This window comes from Macaca mulatta, chromosome 16 (assembly GCF_049350105.2).
Source record: "Macaca mulatta isolate MMU2019108-1 chromosome 16, T2T-MMU8v2.0, whole genome shotgun sequence".
NCBI classification, from domain to species: domain Eukaryota; kingdom Metazoa; phylum Chordata; class Mammalia; order Primates; family Cercopithecidae; genus Macaca; species Macaca mulatta.
Window position 1 is genome coordinate 3,836,548 of NC_133421.1, and position 18,251 is coordinate 3,854,798.

The 18,251-nt window shown below is 45.2% G+C and overlaps 1 protein-coding gene across 4 annotated transcripts in view; it reads right to left on the reverse strand.

The window, feature by feature from the left end:
- The window catches only part of SMG6 (SMG6 nonsense mediated mRNA decay factor), a 243,067-nt gene extending 224,976 nt beyond the window's left edge, over positions 1–18,091 (reverse strand). The window contains exons 1-7 of one of the 4 annotated variants that reach the window (XM_077969801.1): positions 17,935–18,091; positions 17,314–17,452; positions 13,069–14,827; positions 12,335–12,527; positions 11,728–11,838; positions 7,072–7,178; positions 6,738–6,816 (exon numbers count right to left, since the gene is read on the reverse strand). In XM_077969801.1, the coding sequence (XP_077825927.1) occupies positions 6,738–6,816; positions 7,072–7,178; positions 11,728–11,838; positions 12,335–12,527; positions 13,069–14,822 (2,244 nt within the window). In that variant the 5' untranslated portion in view covers positions 14,823–14,827; positions 17,314–17,452; positions 17,935–18,091. Of the gene's footprint in view, positions 1–6,737; positions 6,817–7,071; positions 7,179–11,727; positions 11,839–12,334; positions 12,528–13,068; positions 14,828–17,313; positions 17,457–17,678; positions 17,859–17,934 lie in introns of those variants that run through there. The other 3 variants (XM_077969800.1, XM_015118204.3, XM_015118207.3) reach the window with 3 other exon arrangements.
- Positions 18,092–18,251: the final 160 nt, after the last annotated feature.

Sequence of the window (18,251 nt, forward strand, 5' to 3'; positions counted from 1 at the left end):
ACTTGTTTTCTCAACACATTTTTTTTTTCAGGGAAGAAAGCAAGTCAATGTTTTATCATTCCTGGCATCTAGCAAAGCACTGTACATGTGCTGTGTTCTTAATAAATACCTGAGATTCACTGATTGGAAGAGAAAGAATGACTGACTGACTGGAAGTGGCAGAAAAGTTGGGAAAATGTTGCTAACAGACAACGAAGAGGAGACAGACAGAAAAAAGAGGGATAGAGGAAAAGAACTTGAAGGAAGTGCTAATCTAGGTCAGAGGTCTGTGAAAAAGAAAATTTAATCCAAACGGCAAAAAGCCATTGAGGGAATTTAGCACAGTTAGAGCATACTAGATCAACACACAAAATTCAGTTACATTTCTATATACTAGCAATGAGCAATCTGAAAAAAGGAAATTAAGAAAACAATTTCTGTCTGGGCAAAATGGCTCAGGCCTATAATCCTAGCACTTTGGGAGGCAGAGGGAGGAGGCTCACTTGAAGCCAGGAGTTCAAGACAAGCCTTGGCAACATAGAGAGACATTCTTTTTTTTTTCTTTTTTGAGACGAAGCCTCGCTCTGTCGTCTAGGCTGGAGCGCAATGGCACGCTTTCAGCTCACTGCAACCTCCAACTCCCAGGTTTGAGCAATTCTCCCACCTCAGCCTCCCGAGTAGCTGGGACTACAGGTGTGTGCCGCCACAACTGGCTGATTTTTATATTTTTAGTAAAGATGGGGTTTCACCAAGTTGGCCAGGCTGGTCTCGAGCTCCTGACCTCAAGTGATCTGCCCGCCTCAGCCTCCCAAAGTGCTAGGATTACAGATGTGAGCCAACCCACCTGGCCGAGACCCTGTCTTAAAAAAAAACAGAGAAAGAGAGAAAAAAAGAAAACAATTCTTTTTACAAAAGCATCAAAAAGAATGATATACTTAGGAACATATTTAACCAAGGAAGTGCAAAACTTATTATACACAGGGTTAACAGAAATTAAAGAAGGAAGTAAATAAAAAGACACCCTGTGTTCATGAATTAGAAGGCTTAATATTTTGAAGATGGCAATACTTCCCAAAGCAATCTACAGATTCAATGCAATCCTTATCAAAATTCCAATGATTCTGCAAAAATGAAAAAGCTGATCCTAAAATCCATATGCAATTACAAGGGACCTCAAATGGCCAAAACAGTCTTGGAAAAAATAAATAAATAAAAAACAAAGTTAGGGGACTCACATTTCCCAATTTTTCTTACCACAAACCTACAGTAACTAAAACAGCTGTGGTACTGGCATGAGGACTGACATATAAAAAAATGGAAGAAAACTAAGAGTTCAGAAACAAACCCACATATAAAGTGACTTTTGACAAGGGAACCAAGACTATTCAATGAAGAAAGAACAGTCTCTTCAACAAATGGTGCTGATAGAATGTAATAACCACATGTAAAAGAATGAAGTTGGACCTTTACCTCATACTATATATAAAAATTAACCTAAAATTAATCAAAGACCTAAATATAAGAGGTAAAAGTCTAAAACTCTTAGAAGAAAATAAAGAGGTAAATTTTCTAAACCTTGGATTTGGCAATGGTTTCATAGCTATGACATCGAAAGTGCAAGGAACAAAAGAAAAAAGATAAACTGGACTTCAACAAAATTAAAAAACACTTGTGCATCAAAGGATATTCTCAAGAGAATGAAAAGACAATCCACAAAATGGAAGAAAATGTTTGCAAATTATATATCTAATAAAGGTCTAGCATCCAGAATATATAAAGAACTCATACATCTTGACAACACAAAAAATAACAATTTTTAAATGGAGAAAGGACTGGAAATATGATATGCAAATGACCAATGTGCATATGAAAAAATGCTAATCATTAGGGAAACAAATTAAAACTATAATGTGATATCACCTCACCACCATTACAATGGCTACTATCAGAAAAGTAGAAAATAAGTGTTGGCAAGAAAGTGGAGAAATCAGAAGCCTTGCGTGCTGTAGGTTGGAATATAAAATGGAAAACAATATGGTTGTTCTAAAAAACTAAAATGAGAATTACCAAATGATCTAGTAATTCGTTTTCTGGGTACATACCCAGAAGAATTGGAAGCAGGGTCTTGAAGAGATTTTATTTGAACACCCATGTTCACTGTGGCATTATTCACAATAGCCAACAGATGGAAGCAATACAAGTATCCACCAATGGGTGAATGCACATATAAAATGTGGTATACATACACAATGAAATATAATTCACCCTCCAAAAGGAGGAAATTCTGACACATGCTACAACATGGATGAACCATGAGGACCTAAGCTAAGTGAAATAACCCAGTCACAAAAGAACAAATACTGCATAATTCCACTTACATGAGGTACCTAGAGTAGCCAAATTCATAGTAACAGAAAGCAGAAGGGTAGTTGCAGAGGTTGTGGGAAGAGAGAAGGGGAAGATGTTATTTAATAGATACGCAGCTTCAGTTTTGTAAAATGAAGAGCATTCTGGAGACTGGTTGCACTACAACATGAATGTACTTAATGCTACCGAAGCTACACTTAAAAACGGGTAAGACAGGCCGGGCACGGTGTCTCACGCCTGTAATGCCAGCACTTTTGGAGGCCAAGGTAGGTGGATCACCTGAGGTCTGGAGTTCAAGACCAGCCTGGCCAACATGGCGAAACCCCATCTCCATTAAAAATACAAAAATTAGCCAGGCGTGGTGGTATGAGCCTGTGGTCCCAGCTACTTAGGAAGCTGAGACAGGAGAATCACTTGAACCCGGGAGGTGGAGGTGGCAGTGAGCCAAGATCACGCCACTGCACTCCAGCCTGGGCCACAGAGTGAGACTCCATCTCAAAAAAAGAAAAAGAGCAAGACAGCCCGGGAGCGGTGGCTCATGCCTGTAATCCCAGCACTTTGGGAGGCGGAGGCAGGTGGCTAGCTTGAAGTCAGGAGTTCAAGACCAGCCTGAGCAACATAGTGAAACCCCATCTCTACCATAAACACAAAAAATTTAGCCAAGTGGGGTGGCATGTGCCTGTGGTCGGGAGGCTGCGGTGGGAAGATCGCTTGAGCCTGGGAGTGGGTGGTTGCAGTGAGCCAAGATCAGGCCACTGCACTCCAGCCTGGGTGACAGAGACCCTCTCTCCAAAAAAAAAAAAAAAAAAAAAAGTGGGTAAGATAGGCAGGGCTGGTGGCTCACACCTGTATTCTAGCACTCTGAGAGGCTGAGGTGGGCAGATCACTGAGGAGCTCAGGAGTTCGAGACCAGCTTGGATAACATGGTGAAACCCCATCTCTACAAAAAATGCAAATATTAGCCAGGTGAGGTGGCGGGCACCTGTAGCTGCAGCTACTTGGGGGGCTGAGGCAGGAGAATAGCTTGAACCTGGGAGGTCAAGGCTACAGTGAGCTGAGGTCATGCCACCATATTCCAGCCTGGGTGACAAAGTGAGACCCTGTCTCAAAAAAAAAAAAAGTAAGTGACTGGGAGCAATGGCTCACGCCTGTAATCTCAGCAGTTTGGGAGGCCAAGGCAAGAGGATCACTTGAGGCCAGGAGTTCCAAGACCTGCCTGGGCAACGGAATGAGATCCTGTCTATACAAAACATCAAAATATTACCTGGATATGGTGGTGTATGTCCGTAGTCTCAGCTAATCAGGAAGCTAAGGCAGGAGGATCACCTGAACCCAGGAGGTCGAGACTGCAGTGAGCTATGACTGTGTCACTGCACTACAGCCTAGGTGACAGAGTGCGATCCTATCTCTTAAATATATATACACACATGTATATATGGGTAAGAGGATAAATTTTATGAGTATTTTACAATTAAAATATTAAAATTGCCAGGTGTGATGGCTCACGCATATAATTCCAGTGTGAGGCTGAAGTAGGTGGATCACTTGAGGTCAGCAGTTCAAGACTAGCCTGACCAACATGGTGAAACCCCATCTCTACTAAAAATACAAAAAAAAACAGCGGGGGTGGTGGTATGCACCCGTAATCCCAGCTACCCTGGAGGCTGAGGCAGGAGAATAGCTTGAACCCAGGAGGTGGAGGTTACACTAAGTCGAGATAACTACAGCACTGCACTCCAGCCTGGACAACAGAGCGAGGCTTCATCTCAAAAAAATAATAATTATTATTATTATTACTTATATATATACATATACAATTAAAATTTTTCTCAGTGAGCAATTAAAGTGAACAGATATGTCTCCCAACAGCAAATCAGCACATGAAAAGATGCACATCATTAGTTGCTAGGAGAATCCAACAAGAAACCACAACGAGTTATCACTTAATACGCACTAGGTTTGTGGATATCAACAAACTGATTCTCAAGTTTACATGGGAAGGCAAAAGATCCAGAATAGCCAATACAATACTGAAAAACAAAAGTGGAAGACTGACACTACTGCACTTCAAAACATAAATAGTTATAGGAACCAAGACAGTGTGGTACTAAGCAAAGGACAAATAGATCAATGGGAACAGAGAGGCCAGAAATAAACTCATGCAAATATAGTCAGCTGGTCTTTGACAAAGGAGCAAAGGCAATTCAAAGGTGAAAGGATAGTCATTTCTTTTTTTTTTTTGAGACGGAGTCTCGCTCTGTCACCCAGGCTGCAGTGCAGTGGCCGGATCTCAGCTCACTGCAAGCTCCGCCTCCCGGGTTTACACCATTCTCCTGCCTCAGCCTCCCGAGTAGCTGGGACTACAGGCGCTCACCACCTCGCCTGGCTAGTTTTTTTTTGTATTTTTTTGTAGAGATGGGGTTTCACCGTGTTAGCCAGGATGGTCTCGATCTCCTGACCTCGTGATCCGCCCGTCTCGGCCTCCCAAAGTGCTGGGATTACAGGCTTGAGCCACCGCGCCCGGCCTTAAGGATAGTCATTTCAACAAATGGTGCTAGAACAACTGTATATCCACCCACATCAATACATCTATACACGAGCCTTACACTTCACAAAAAGTAACTCAAAATGTATTACAGACCTAAATGTAAAACATAAAACTATACAACTCCTAGAAAGTAACACAACATTAAGTTAGCCATGGGTTTGAAGACAACTTCTTAAATAAAACACCAGAAGCATAACCCATGAAAGAAATAACTGATAAGATGGATTTCATTAAAATTTAAAACTTCTGCTCTGCAAAAGACACTGCTGAAGAACGCGAAGACAAGCCACTGTCTGGAAGAAAACAGACGCAAAACACATACCTGATAAAGGACTTGTAACTAAAATATACAAAGAACTCTTAAACAAGGGAAAAAACTCAATTGTAAAAATGGGCAAAAAAGTGGGGTTGGGGCAAAAGATCTGAACACCTCACTGAATAAGATATGTAGATGGGAAGCATATGAAAAGATGCTCAACATCGTGTATCATTAGAGAACTGCAAAAAGTCATACGTTATATGATCCCATTTACATGAGACATCCAGAATAGGTACAGATAGAGAGACAGAAATCAGACGAGTGGTTGTCAGGGGCTGAGGGGATGGAGGGATGGAAAGCACAGGTATGAGGTCTCCTTTGGGGTGATGAAAATGTTCTGACACTAGATAAAGGTGATGGTTAATTGTATTTTCTAATTAACATTTTGTTCAATGATTACAATGAAGGAATGAGGAAAAGATGGATATACAGAAAAGGGGAAGAAAAAATAACGCTGCAAAGAGGGGCGGGAAAAAATCCCATAATCCCATCACAGAGAATAAGACAGAGGTAAAAACAGAAAAGAGAGATTCAACAAATTCTGAAAGAAGTGTTTCAGTAAACCACATTACTTAATCAACTATTTCAACCCATAATTATTAAGAATTTTCTTGGGAGGCTGAGGCTGGACGATCACTTGGGCCCAGGCGTTCGAGGCCAGCCTGTAGAGACAAAGCAATACCCCGTCTCTACAGAAAAACGTTTTTTGTTATCTGGGTGCAGTAGAGTGTGCCTGTAGTCCCAGTTACTCGGGAGGCGGAGGCAGGAGGATCACCTGCACTCCAGCCTGGGTGACAGAGCAAAACCCTGCCTCTCAAAAAAAAAAAAAAAAAAAGAAAAAAAAAAGAAAAGAAAATTTTCTCCTTGCTAAACGAGCATCTTATCTGCTTTTTATGATCGAACCTCTGGTACCTACCACTGGTCCCCACTTTCCCCCTTGAATTCAGCTTTCTCCCTAGGAGCCCTCTCAGCTCCCAAGGCCTGCTTCTCCATTAGAGACATATTGAGAGCACAATGATTAGACCTAGAGAAGTACAATCTGGTGCTCACTGTGCTTCTGCTATGGAGGCACCTTAGATAAAAAGTTAAAAGAAGTAACAGGATCTGGGGAAAGGAAGTAAAGATCCAACTACTTAGAGCTAGGTGCAAACTTTAAGGGAGAGAAGTAAGCCTTATTTTTCTTACAGAATGAGTTGTCTAGTTCAACAGAAAGGGAAGAGAATCAAGACAAAATTCAGAGCAGAAGCTCTGGTCAGAAACAAACAATGGTGTTTAGCTGGAGCATAAGCATTCCCTTAGGAATTTAAGTGCAGTGGTAAGTGGATAGACAAAGCACAGAGTTAAGTGAAGTGAGGAATCCCTAACAACTTAATTCTGAGAGTAACTGTAATGAAAGGAGTTTGAGGGGATATTCTTTGGGCTACAGTGATGAGATGAAATGAAGCGTCAGGAACTGATATTATCAAACTCCATATTGTAAGATACCTCCTGCAAAGCACTTCCCCTGTCCACAGGATTTCTTACCGTATACACTGCCAGCAAAGCCAACTGGTTATAGGGGCGTCCATTCTTGGGAGCAATGTGCTGGGCCTTCAGGTACCAACTAGAACAGAAAAACAGTAAAAAAATGCTAGTTCCAGATTAGCTTTTTCCCAATTCATCCTGATAGCCCTAATACTTAAGATATAAGGTACAGTGTTAGATGTAACCCTGGAGAGGTAAGGCATGACTACAGGGACCAATAGGGACACCTGTAGAACACCCATATGGGAGGCAGCTCGAGTGGCCTAGTGCTCTTAGTAAGGCTTAGCTTAGAGCCACATAGGGAAGAGAAATAATGAAGTGGAGGTAAAAGTACCTGCGTGCTTTCCCATAGTTTGCAGTATCATTGGCTTGCTCCCGGTACCTAGCAATATCTCCTTGGCATATCATACATCGCTGGGCACTGATCAAGGCATACTTTACCTTCAGGAAAAACAATCAGTTAGTAGAAAAGCCAAGAAACACTAACTTCAACCCTCAAAGGACAGGGATGGGGTGAAAATGACAATGTAGCACTGGTAAGGCACTAGCAGTCCACAAAGTATAAAGTTTTCAGCCTAAACCTGACTACCAAAAAGACAGTCAACAGTGTGATACAAAATTTACTGAGAAAGATAAAGGAAGATTCTTGAGTCCCAGGCAAATGAAAGAAAACATTTCGATATTAGTAGTCAGGAGACCTGACTCTATGGAATAGTGTTTGATCTCAAGGAAGTCTTTGAGATGCTCTGGGACTCAGTTTCTTCATCTGAATGTAGAAATAACTACTCTATAGGGTAGCTGGAGGAAATAAATGTAAAAATATTTTATAAACTATAAAGAGACATACAAATATGAAAACAATTGTTTACTCTGTTCTTTTTTCTCCCCCTAATAATTTCTGAGACAGAGTCTCACTCTGTTGCCCAGGCTGGAGTATAGTGGCACGATCTCGGCTCACTGCAACCTCCACCTCCTGAGCCCAAGTGATTCTTGTGCCTCAGCCTCCTGAGTACTGGGATGACAGGCATGCACCACCATGCCCAGCTAATTTTTGTATTTTTAATAGAGACAGGGTTTCACCATGTTGCCCAGGCTGGTCTCAAACTCCTGGCCTCAAGTGATCTGCCTGCCTCAGCCTCCCAAAGTGCTGCGATTACAGGCGTGAGCCATCACGCCCAGCCACCCTATTCTTTTATTGCCATCATTACAGTCTTTCTTCAAACTGTTAATATCACAGAATTGTACCACGGCATTATATTACCTTCGCCTAAAACAATGAATTGTTTTATCAAACATTAACAACATGCCACACTGTGCAGTACTATGTTTTCTCACTGATAGGCTTGGCATCTGTCATTCAGAAAACAGAGTAAACCAATCCCAAGACATGTACCCACCAAAATATCTCCCTAAGGAACACCACTTCACAGCACACAATATAATCCACTCCACTGCACACGGAAGAAATTAACATACCACTGAACAAAGAGCAAAGCTTCATTGAGAAGGAGATACTGACCCCTCAGGAAGGCACACTCACTAAGCAAACTAGCTACTGCACATTAACCTCCTACCTAGCATGTAACTCAAATTTGTACCTCAGCAAAGTTACATATCACTACATATCACATATCCCCTAAGTCCTAACTATTCCACAAATTCTATGAATGAACATCCCCAAAGGTGTTAAGAATCCTCTGTATTTAACTGATAAAGCACAAAGAGAACTGATTATGCCTCCATACTACATCCACTTTGTCATCTTGGTAAGAGAGAAAAACAAAACAAAACAAATTATTTCAGCCGGGTGCGGTGGCTCACGCCTGTAATCTCAGCACTTCGGGAGGCCAAGGCGGGCGGATCACGAGGTAAGGAGATCGAGACCATCCTGGCTAACACAGTGAAACCCTGACTCTACTAAAAATACAAAAAATTAGCCAGGCGTGGTGGCGGGTGCCTATAGTCCCAGCTACTCGGGAGGCTGAGGCAGGAGAATGGCTGAACCCAGGAGGCGGAGCCTGCAGTAAGCCAAGATCACGCCACTCCACTCCAGCCTAGGCGACAGAGCAAGACTCGGTCTCCAAAAAAACAAAAAAATTATTTCAAAGGCTCTTCATCCTCAGCATGAAGTCCTGGACAATTGAGCCCCTGCTTACTTCATCAGCACCACATTCCCGGTCACTCTCTGTACCTCAGTCAGACAGACTCCTCAGTTCCCCTAACACACCGTGCTGTTTTCCACTTCAAGGCCTTTAAGTATATTGTCCTCTTCCCCTAGAATGCTCCTCTCCTTGCATTTTCACCTACACCTTCACCTGGCTGATGTTTTCAGCCTTCAGTCTTAGTTTAACTATGACTTTCTCAGTCTCCCAGGATTCTTTAAAACTAGGTTAATCCTTTACAGTATACACCCCCAACATCCTTGGCGAAAGTCAGTCTGCACTCACCCCCAATCAAACACTAAACTCCAAGAAACAGGAGCACGTTTTAAATTTTTTTCAATCTGCACTGAATTGCCTCTGCCTAAAATGCCACCAAGCATGTAAGAGGAACTCAATAAACACTTTTTTTTTTTTTTTTTTTGCGATAGAGTCTCACTTTGTTGCCCAGGCTAGAGTGCAATAACGCAGTCTTGGCTCACTGCAACCACTGCCTCCTGGGTTTAAGCGATTCCCCTGTCTCAGCCTCCTGAGTAGCTGGCACTACAGGCATGCACCACCACACCTGGCTAATTCTTGAATTTTTAGTAGAGATGGGGTTTTGCCATGTTGGGCCAGGCTCATGTCAAACTCCTGACCTCAGGTGATCTGCCTGCCTTGGCCTCCCAAAGGGCTGGGATTAAGCAGTGAGCCACTGCGCCCAGCTAAAAACATTTGTCCATCAGTAAGAAAGCTTGTATGTAGTAATTTATCATAAGGAGCAAAAAGGCAAGAGGAAGCCTCTGCTCCATAAATCACACTGCTTTCTGTAATGAATCTCTAACCTCTTCCTAAATATGCTCAAGTTTCCCATCTTAAAACAAAAACTGGCCAGGCATGGTACAGAAGGAAAAAGAAAAAAAAAATGAAAAACAAAAAAGAAAAAAATCTTCTCTTAGAACCCTATGTTCTTTCAGCTGTCTTCCCTCCTTGCCTTCACAGCCAAGATGCTTAAAAGAATGGTCTATATTACTCTCTCGCAATCTCTACTGCTTTATCTCTCTTCGCTACAATCTAGCTTCCAGTCTCCCCAACTAAATTAACTCTTGATAAGTTCATCCAATCCAATGGACACTTTTTAGTCATCTTATCATTTGACAGCTCCATTACACTTGACAATTTTACCTACCCCCACCTTGAAATGTAACCCCCATCTCTTGCCAGTCTTCCCAGTACCCCAACTTTCGCCTCAACCACCACCTATATCATGATGACTCATGATCTGTAACACCAGCCCAGCTTTCTCCTGACCTCCAGAGAGACCACAATATTCATTTGTTCAAGTTCCTGCAACACACACACTTCCACCTAAGCATATCCAAACCTGAATCAACCTCTTCCTTTACAGCCACTCCCCTGGACTACCAGCTGGGAGATGATTCAGACTCTCCACGCCTCCAATCTCATCCATCCCTCATACCAAATCAGTCAACACTTCCATTCTATTTCTTTTCTTTCCAATCTGTCTTCTCTTTCCCATCTCCACGACCTCTGAGTTCAGACCTACAACCTGACTCCTCTATCTCCACTCTCCTCCAACTCCCATCCAAACTCACCAGTCTGCCCAAGTGACCGGTTCTAAGAAAAAACCTACCTTATCCATTTACTAAAAAAGCAATTAATGGTTCCCCGGAGCTTTCAGAATGAAGTCCAAACTCTTTGGCACAGCAGATGAGAGCTTATGACCTAGTCACTTCCCCCTTCGTTAGCTCTTCCACCTGCAATAGCCCCTCCACACTACAAACACCAGCACACTGAACTTCCTGTACTTTCCCAACAATGCCTGTTTCTCTTTTGCTGGACCCTCTATCTAAACTGCTCCTCCCATCTGCAAACCCCTAGTCATGTTTCAAAACTCAGCTTGACAATCTCCATGAAGCCTTCCTTGGCCCCACCAGGCTAAGTTAGATTCACTTCTCTCTACGGCCCTTCAACACTCTATACCGGGGTCCCCAACCCTCAGGCTGTGGACTGGTATCAGTCTCTGGTCTGAGCGGTGGGCGGGCTAGCACATAAACATATCCAAACCTGAACCAATCTCTTCCTTTACAGCCACTCCCCTGGACTACCAGCCACACCACCTGAACCCTACCTCCTGTCAGATCAGCAGTGGTATTAGGACTCACAGGTGCGCAAACCCTATTGCGAACTAAGCATGTGAGGGACTTAGGCTATGCACTCTTTATGAGAATCTAATGCCCCCACATCCCCGTCCATGGAAAAACTGTCTTCCACGAAACCAGTCCCTAGCGCCAAAAAGGCTAGAGATTGGCCAGGCCCAGTGGCTCATGCCTGCAATCTCAGCACTTTGGGAGGCTGAGGTGGGTGGATCACCAAAGGTCAAAAGTTCAAGACCAGCCTGGGCAACATGATGAAACCCCATCCTACAAAACATACAAAAATTAGCCAGGCTTGGCGGTGGGCACCTGTAATCCCAACTACTCGGGAGACTGACACAGGAGAACTGCTTAAATCTGAGAGGCAGAGGTTGAAGGTTGCAGTGAGCCGAGATCACACCACTGCGCTCCAGCCTGGGTGGCAAGAATGAAACTCCATCTCAAAAAAGGGAAAAAAATAAAATAAAGAAAGAAGGCAGGCTGGGGAGCACTGCTATATGCCACTACCATAGTACACATGACACCACAACTGTTGGTTTAATCTATCTGCCCCGCACTGAACTATACCTTTCATTCTTTTATCCTCAACACCCAGTAGAGTCTCTAGCACATAACACTAGATAAATGCCTACTAAATGAATGAAAATTTTAAGATAAATAAAGAAGGTAGCTTACTGTCTTGCGTAATGGCTTGCTGCGAATGGCAAGACCATCCATGTAGTCTTCCAGTTTGAACTTGTAAGTAACCTGCAGCTTCTGAAGCAAACTATCAAAGAAGTCACTACCCTATAAAAAGAAAAAAAGAAATTACTGAATTAACCTATTCTGATCCAACCTATCCACCAAAAACCGGGGCAGACAACCCTTTCACAGTTCTGCTAATGTTCAGACATCCTATTTGAAAAGGGAGACATGCACAATATTTAGTGGCCACCAATTTGAGCGCAGGACAAATTCAGTCTAAGCCTTCTTCAAAGATATGAACACATGAACACACACACACTCTCTCTCCCCACACAAACACAAACACATATATACACATTCTCATTCTCTCTCTTTTAGGCCAAGGCATTCAGAAAGCTTTCAACCTCAAAACTCCAATTGTCAGTAATTTACGGTCCCAAGGAAGCAACTGGAGTAGTGTAGGCTCAGAACCCAAGAAAAGGGCATAGTTTTTTTGTCGATATTCTGTTCTAAAAGACGGTATTTCAGGTAGTAAAAATCCACCATAACTACAGAATGCTGAAGCCTTTACCCCAAGGACAAAAAGATGACAGTTTACCTCATCCAAGAGCTCCAAAAGTCTGTTCCGAATCTGTTCTGGGTTCTCAACATTCGGATCCTTGACAAGTTGCCTGAACTTCTCAATCACCTGATAGAAAGCATTCTTCCACAGGATCTGATCCACATTCTGATTATCAGAGAACTCAATATCTAATAGAATACAGCGCTCATATAGCTGCAGCAGTTCAGCTCTGGAATAAAATACATGCAACTTCCAGCTCCAAATACACCATGGAAAGGGCTAGACCCAAGTTTTGAGATTCCAGCAAATTAACCACCTCCCTTGGCAGGAAATCAAAACTGTGACCAGGTAGGCATACTACTCTCTCTGGTTTCCAGTCTGCAGAGCAGAACGTCATTCTAAAGATACTTGTGTCTAGGAAAATAGTTTTTTCCCATATGTCTTCACCTAAATTTAACAACTGAAGTAAGATCTTCACTGCAAGCTATATGCTGTTCATTTCTTGGCATTCTAGAAAGTCTTTTTACATTTCAAGATTCCATGATCCCTTAAAGATAATTTTTTCTTAAAGAAAAAGTAGGATGCATAATCTTTTCTAAGACTAGAAAATAAAACTTCTGTTCTGTTTCCAACTGTCCTTCCCTTACAAAGGGAAAAGGAGATAATACCCAGCGGCTCAGCTAAAAAGTTTCTACCTTCCTCAGCCATAGGAATCTATACACCTCCAGCTGATCCCCATTTCCCTCCAGCCAGAATAGAACACATCATACCTGAGTTGCGCCATCTTCTCCAGGCCCTCCGGACTGATGCGGTCCCTGGAGAGCAGGTTGCTGAGCTGCAGCTCCTGGTTGTCAGCCACCCGGAGAAGCCTGTGCAGCTCCTGTTGCTGCAGGTTCCTCATGTGCTGCTCCACCTCCTCGGGACTCATGGTGCTGGCAGGTAGAGGGCTACATACATACTGTCCTGATGGAGTCGGGTAGCCTGGGTAGTAAGGCCCTGGGTACACACCATTTGTAGGGCCCACGGGGTACTGCAGAGGGTTATAGCCCGTATAGGGATACTGGGAGGCAGGGCCTGGTGTCCGAGGGTAATAATAGGGGTTGTCAGAGTTTTGAAACTTATAGTAAGATGCTTGAGCCTGGCGTGAGTCACTCCAAGACGTAGGACTGACTTCATCATCGGTGTCCAAGAAATGCAGCTGGGGCGCCTGAGTCTTCAGAGCAGGTTTCTGATCAGGATTGTTGGGGTCCCACAACCGGCGTGTGGTGCCTCCACGGCCCCAACTCCGAGGTCCCTTACCACCAGATCCAAACAAAAGCCGAGGCCCCGAAGGTGCGGACTCTGGAGAGCCTGCTGAACTGACAGATAGGGTGGTATGGGCAGGCAGAATCAGAATGCCACGACCACGACCCCGAAGTTCTTGTTTCGGGTTTTTGGACTCCTGCTTCTCAGAGCCTTTGCCCCCACTGCTGAAGCCTTTGTCAGGCTTTCCTCTATCCACATCATCCCTGGCTGACTTCACCACGGGAGACTCTTTGTTCATGGCTTCCGCATCAAAAGTGACACGAAGAGTGCCTCGATTTTCTTTACCATTGCTTTTCTGCTCACCCTCCCCACGGCCAGACCAGTTTCTTTCTAAATGTTTCTTCCTTTCTGAACTTCTCCTGGGTCCTAATCCATCAGGCTCATCAATTCTGTCCTCATCTAAGGAATCGGTTGAGGACACAGACACTTGCTTCTTCAGTCGTGGCCTCTCCTTGGTCCTATCCTGTCGGCGGCGGCGACATCCATTATCAGTCAGGCCAGCTCCCTCAGCGCTGTTGTTGCTGCCAGCTGAGCTGGTACTGCACGTGCGGTAGCGATTCCTTCGTTTGTCTGACCGGGAGTAGCGCTTTGCAGAACCTGGCTTCCCCTGGGCCGGGTCATCATTGGTTTTCCTCATCCCCTCCCCTTTTTCAACTCTCTTTCCTTTTTCTCCCTTTGCAGCCCTTACTCTGTCACCACCTGGGTTCTTTTCTGTCTCAGCCCTGTCTGGTTTATTCACAACTTCCTCTTTCGCAGCATTTCCCCTACACTCATCTTCCTCTACTCTCAGTTGCTCTACCTGGTTGAGGATTTCTTCCTCCTCCACCCGACTAGCTGATTCTTTGCTAACAGTCTGCAAACGTCGTCCAGGCTGATAGATCTGCAGGTCTGGTTTCTTTGTTCTTTTGATAATTTTTAGACTACGATCCTCTTGTCCAGCAGTCCTAGGAAAGGATTCTTGTCCCCGATTATTTTCTGGGTCTACAGGACCATTCTGCTGTTGGTTGTTCAGTTCCTTACAGACATCTTTAACGGGCTGAGTACCATTTTCAACAGCAGAGGAATCTCGGTCATTAACGATTTCATCTTTGAATTCCTCACTCCCAGAGGGTTCCTTGATTTTGGGCTTGTTCCTTAGCCGAGAAAGGCCAGGCTTATAGATTTCCAGATCTGGACGCCTGTTATCTTTGCGTGGCCTGGCCTCCTTTAATTCCTTCATGTTTTCTGTTATGTTGGGGAGAGAGTTTGGGAGGGAAAGGTAGAAGATAAGCATAAAGAAGGAAGGAGGGGGAAATACTGTCATTCTGGTTAAGTAACAAAAAAAAGTCAAGCAAGAATTACACATCCAAATGCTAATATTGGTAGACAAGGAAGGACATTTCTGTAGAAGCAGAAATTCTGGGTTTACAACACTTGTTCAACAATTCACAAGGCTAAGGACCTAATTGCTTTGGTGCTACCTACACTTGGGTGAGGGAAATGGGGGAACCCATCTCCTTATGTGTTACCCCAGTCATATTCAGAAATCCAAGACCCCAAACTACCTCATTATTGTCAGAACAAAAGATCTCTACAACCTTTTCATATAGAGCCTGTGAATCCACCTCAGCTTTTTCTTCTGCCTTTAACTTTTTTCCTGGGTGGCTAAGTTCTTCTAACATAACAGCAGCGGGAAAAAGTAAAAAAGGAGAAAAAGGGTGGTATTATAACAATCATCAGTCCTGGATATCTCTGGAGAAAAAAAATGCGACTCTCGACTTTAAACTTGACCAGGACAATTCTCTTCTTCAGGATACCAATTACCAAATAACATACCTGCTGGTAAATTAAACAGTAAGCAGTTCCTTCCACATTCTTCAACTTCACCCATCCTCACCAACTCACCGAGAGTAGCTCGCAGAGTTACCAAACTACTGCTCAGACGATCGTACTAGAATACTGACACTAACTGCTACTGTGATGATGGAATTATGATTAGAAAAAAGTTCCATAAGGGAACTTTCCCTGGATGCTGATGGAAAGATTGTGACATACTCTCAAAATACCAAGAACTGGGAACTCAAGAATTAAGAATAATACAGGACCTTAGAAACCACTCTCGGCCAGGAGCAGTGGCTCACACCTGTATTCCCAGCACTTTGGGAGGCCAAGGCGGGCAGATCACGAGGTCAGGAGATTGAGACCATCCTGGCTAACACGGTGAAACCCCATCTCTACTAATAACACAAAAAATTAGCCGGGCATGGTGGCGAGTGCCTGTAGTCCCAGCTACTTGGGAGGCTGAGGCAGGAGTATGGCGTGAGCCTGGGAGGTGGAGCTTGCAGTGAGCCCAGATCACGCCACTGCACTGCAGGCTGGGCGACAGAGCGAGAGACTCCATCTCAAAAAAAAAAAAAAAAAAAAAACACTCTCTGAGCTCCATGAACTTACTGAACACCAAGTATAACAAGATGACAAATATAACAAGCAAGTATCTGGATTTTTTTTTAAGTATCTATTACCATTGTCAAAAGTAACCACTAAACATTTCAGTGGAAAAGTGACAGAATTCGTGAGAATGTTATCAAGTACACAAATGGAATGCTATATAAAATCCAAGCATAGGCCAGGTGCAGTGGCTCACGCCTATAATCCCAGCACTTTGGGAGGCTGAGGCGGGAGGGCTGCTTGAGGCCAGGAGTTCAAGATCAGCGTGGGCAACATGGCAAAACCCTGTCTCTATAAAACATACAAAAAATAGCCAGGTGTTGTGGTGCAGGTCTGTAATTCCAGCTACTGGGAAGGCTAAGGTGGGAGGATCACTTGAGCACAGGAGGTGGAGGCTACCGTGAGCTGAGATCCCTCCACTGCACTCCAGCCTGGACAAAAGAGTGAGATCCTACCTCAAAAAAATAATAACAATAGACCGGGCGCGGCGACTCATGCCTGTAATCCCAGCACTTTGGGAGGCCGAGAGAGGCGGATCACGAGGTCAGGAGGCGGGTGGATCACGAGGTCAGGAGATCGAGACCATCCTGGCTAACAAGGTGAAACCCCGTCTCTACTAAAAATACAAAAAATTAGCCGGGCGTGGTGGCGGGCGCCTGTAGTCCCAGCTACTCCGGAGGCTGTCAGGAGAGCGGTGTGAACCCGGGAGGCGGAGGTTGCAGTGAGCCGAAATCGCGCCACTGTACTCCAGCCTGGGCGACAAAGCGAGGCTCCGTCTCGAAAAATAATAACAATAAAAACGTTTTTAATCCTAGTATTGCTCTCTAAATATAAATGCAAACAAGCCCATAGGAATCATATGCTCTAGCACGTACATTTACTTTTTGTAGATGTAACAAAACGGGAAAAAAAGAGACTGAGGTTTAGGATAGTGCTTCACTATTGAAAAAAGAGACTCAGGTTTAGGAAAGTGCTTCACTATTTTCAGAAGTTTAAAAGACAGGTTCATGAAGTATCCACAAAGATAAAACAGTTTAAGCCAAGAATACCTCACCCTCGGCATTCTGTAACTTGGTGGGGGGGGAGGAGGGATGGGGAGAGCTCTTCCTACTACTTTCTAGAGCAGCGGGAGAAAACAGCCTTAACCATCCAATTCTGTTAATCAACAAAAACCAATTTCACAGACTGGCCGCAAACCTAGAGAAGCCACCTATCACAGCTAGCATTCTACACAACTCTATTGCCTAACGCATGGGAGGTGAGACACTTAGAATCTTTCTTACTTTCCTGACGTGGCTGGAGACTCGAAATTAACTTGCAAACTGAGCATTCTCTCTAATAAAAACTGCTCCCACACATGCCAGGGCCAAACCCGAGTAGTCAGAGGTCCCGGATCCCTCCAATGGCGCAGCTTTCGGAAGCCTGTCTTGGGGGGGAAAAGTTCAGCAAGGAAGTCGCAGGCTGTTAAACCTTTCTCCCCAAATCCTTCTCTCCGACGCTAAAGCGGTGGCCGGGGCAGGCCCGCGGAGGGCGGCCTGGAGAGCGATACGCCCGGGGCCTCCACCAGACCCCACTCCTTTCCGTGTCTCCCGACGCCTGGGAATCCGCGGGCGGGTCTGAGAGGGCTGGGGCAAAGGGGAACAGTCACCTTCGCGGCGAAAAAGAGGGTGGAGGCAGGAATTCGGGCCAGGCTCTCCCGGAGCCGGCCGGGACTGGCCGAGCCCGACCCCGCACGGACCCGCGGGAGAGGCAAGGCAGCGAGGGTCCGCCGCGGCCCCAGCGCCTACTGCCGGGGGAAGGGGCGGGGGCTTCGGAGCCGCGGGCCGAGCGGGGAGGAGGCAGGGGAGGAGGAGAGGGAGGCGGGGCGGGCAGGCCCGGCCCAGGAGCTGGGCGGCGCGACTCACCTCTGCTCCCGGCCTGCGGGGCCAGAGTAGCCAGGATCCCGCGCAGCTCCGACGCGGAGATCCGCACACGCTCCAGCCCTTCCGCCATCTTCGCGTCTGCTGCTACAGCCGTAGCTACTCCGCCACCACCGCGCGCAGCCAGGAAACCACCACAGACGGGCGGCGCGCGCGCTCGCCCACCTCCCAGCCTTTCCCCGCCCCCTCCCGCCCTCCCTGGCCGAACGACGGTGGCCGCGCTGGGAGAAAAAGCGTCCAACGCCGATTCCAGAGGGGCGGGACCGGAGCGCGAGCCTGGGCGGGGCGGGCGGGCGCTGCGC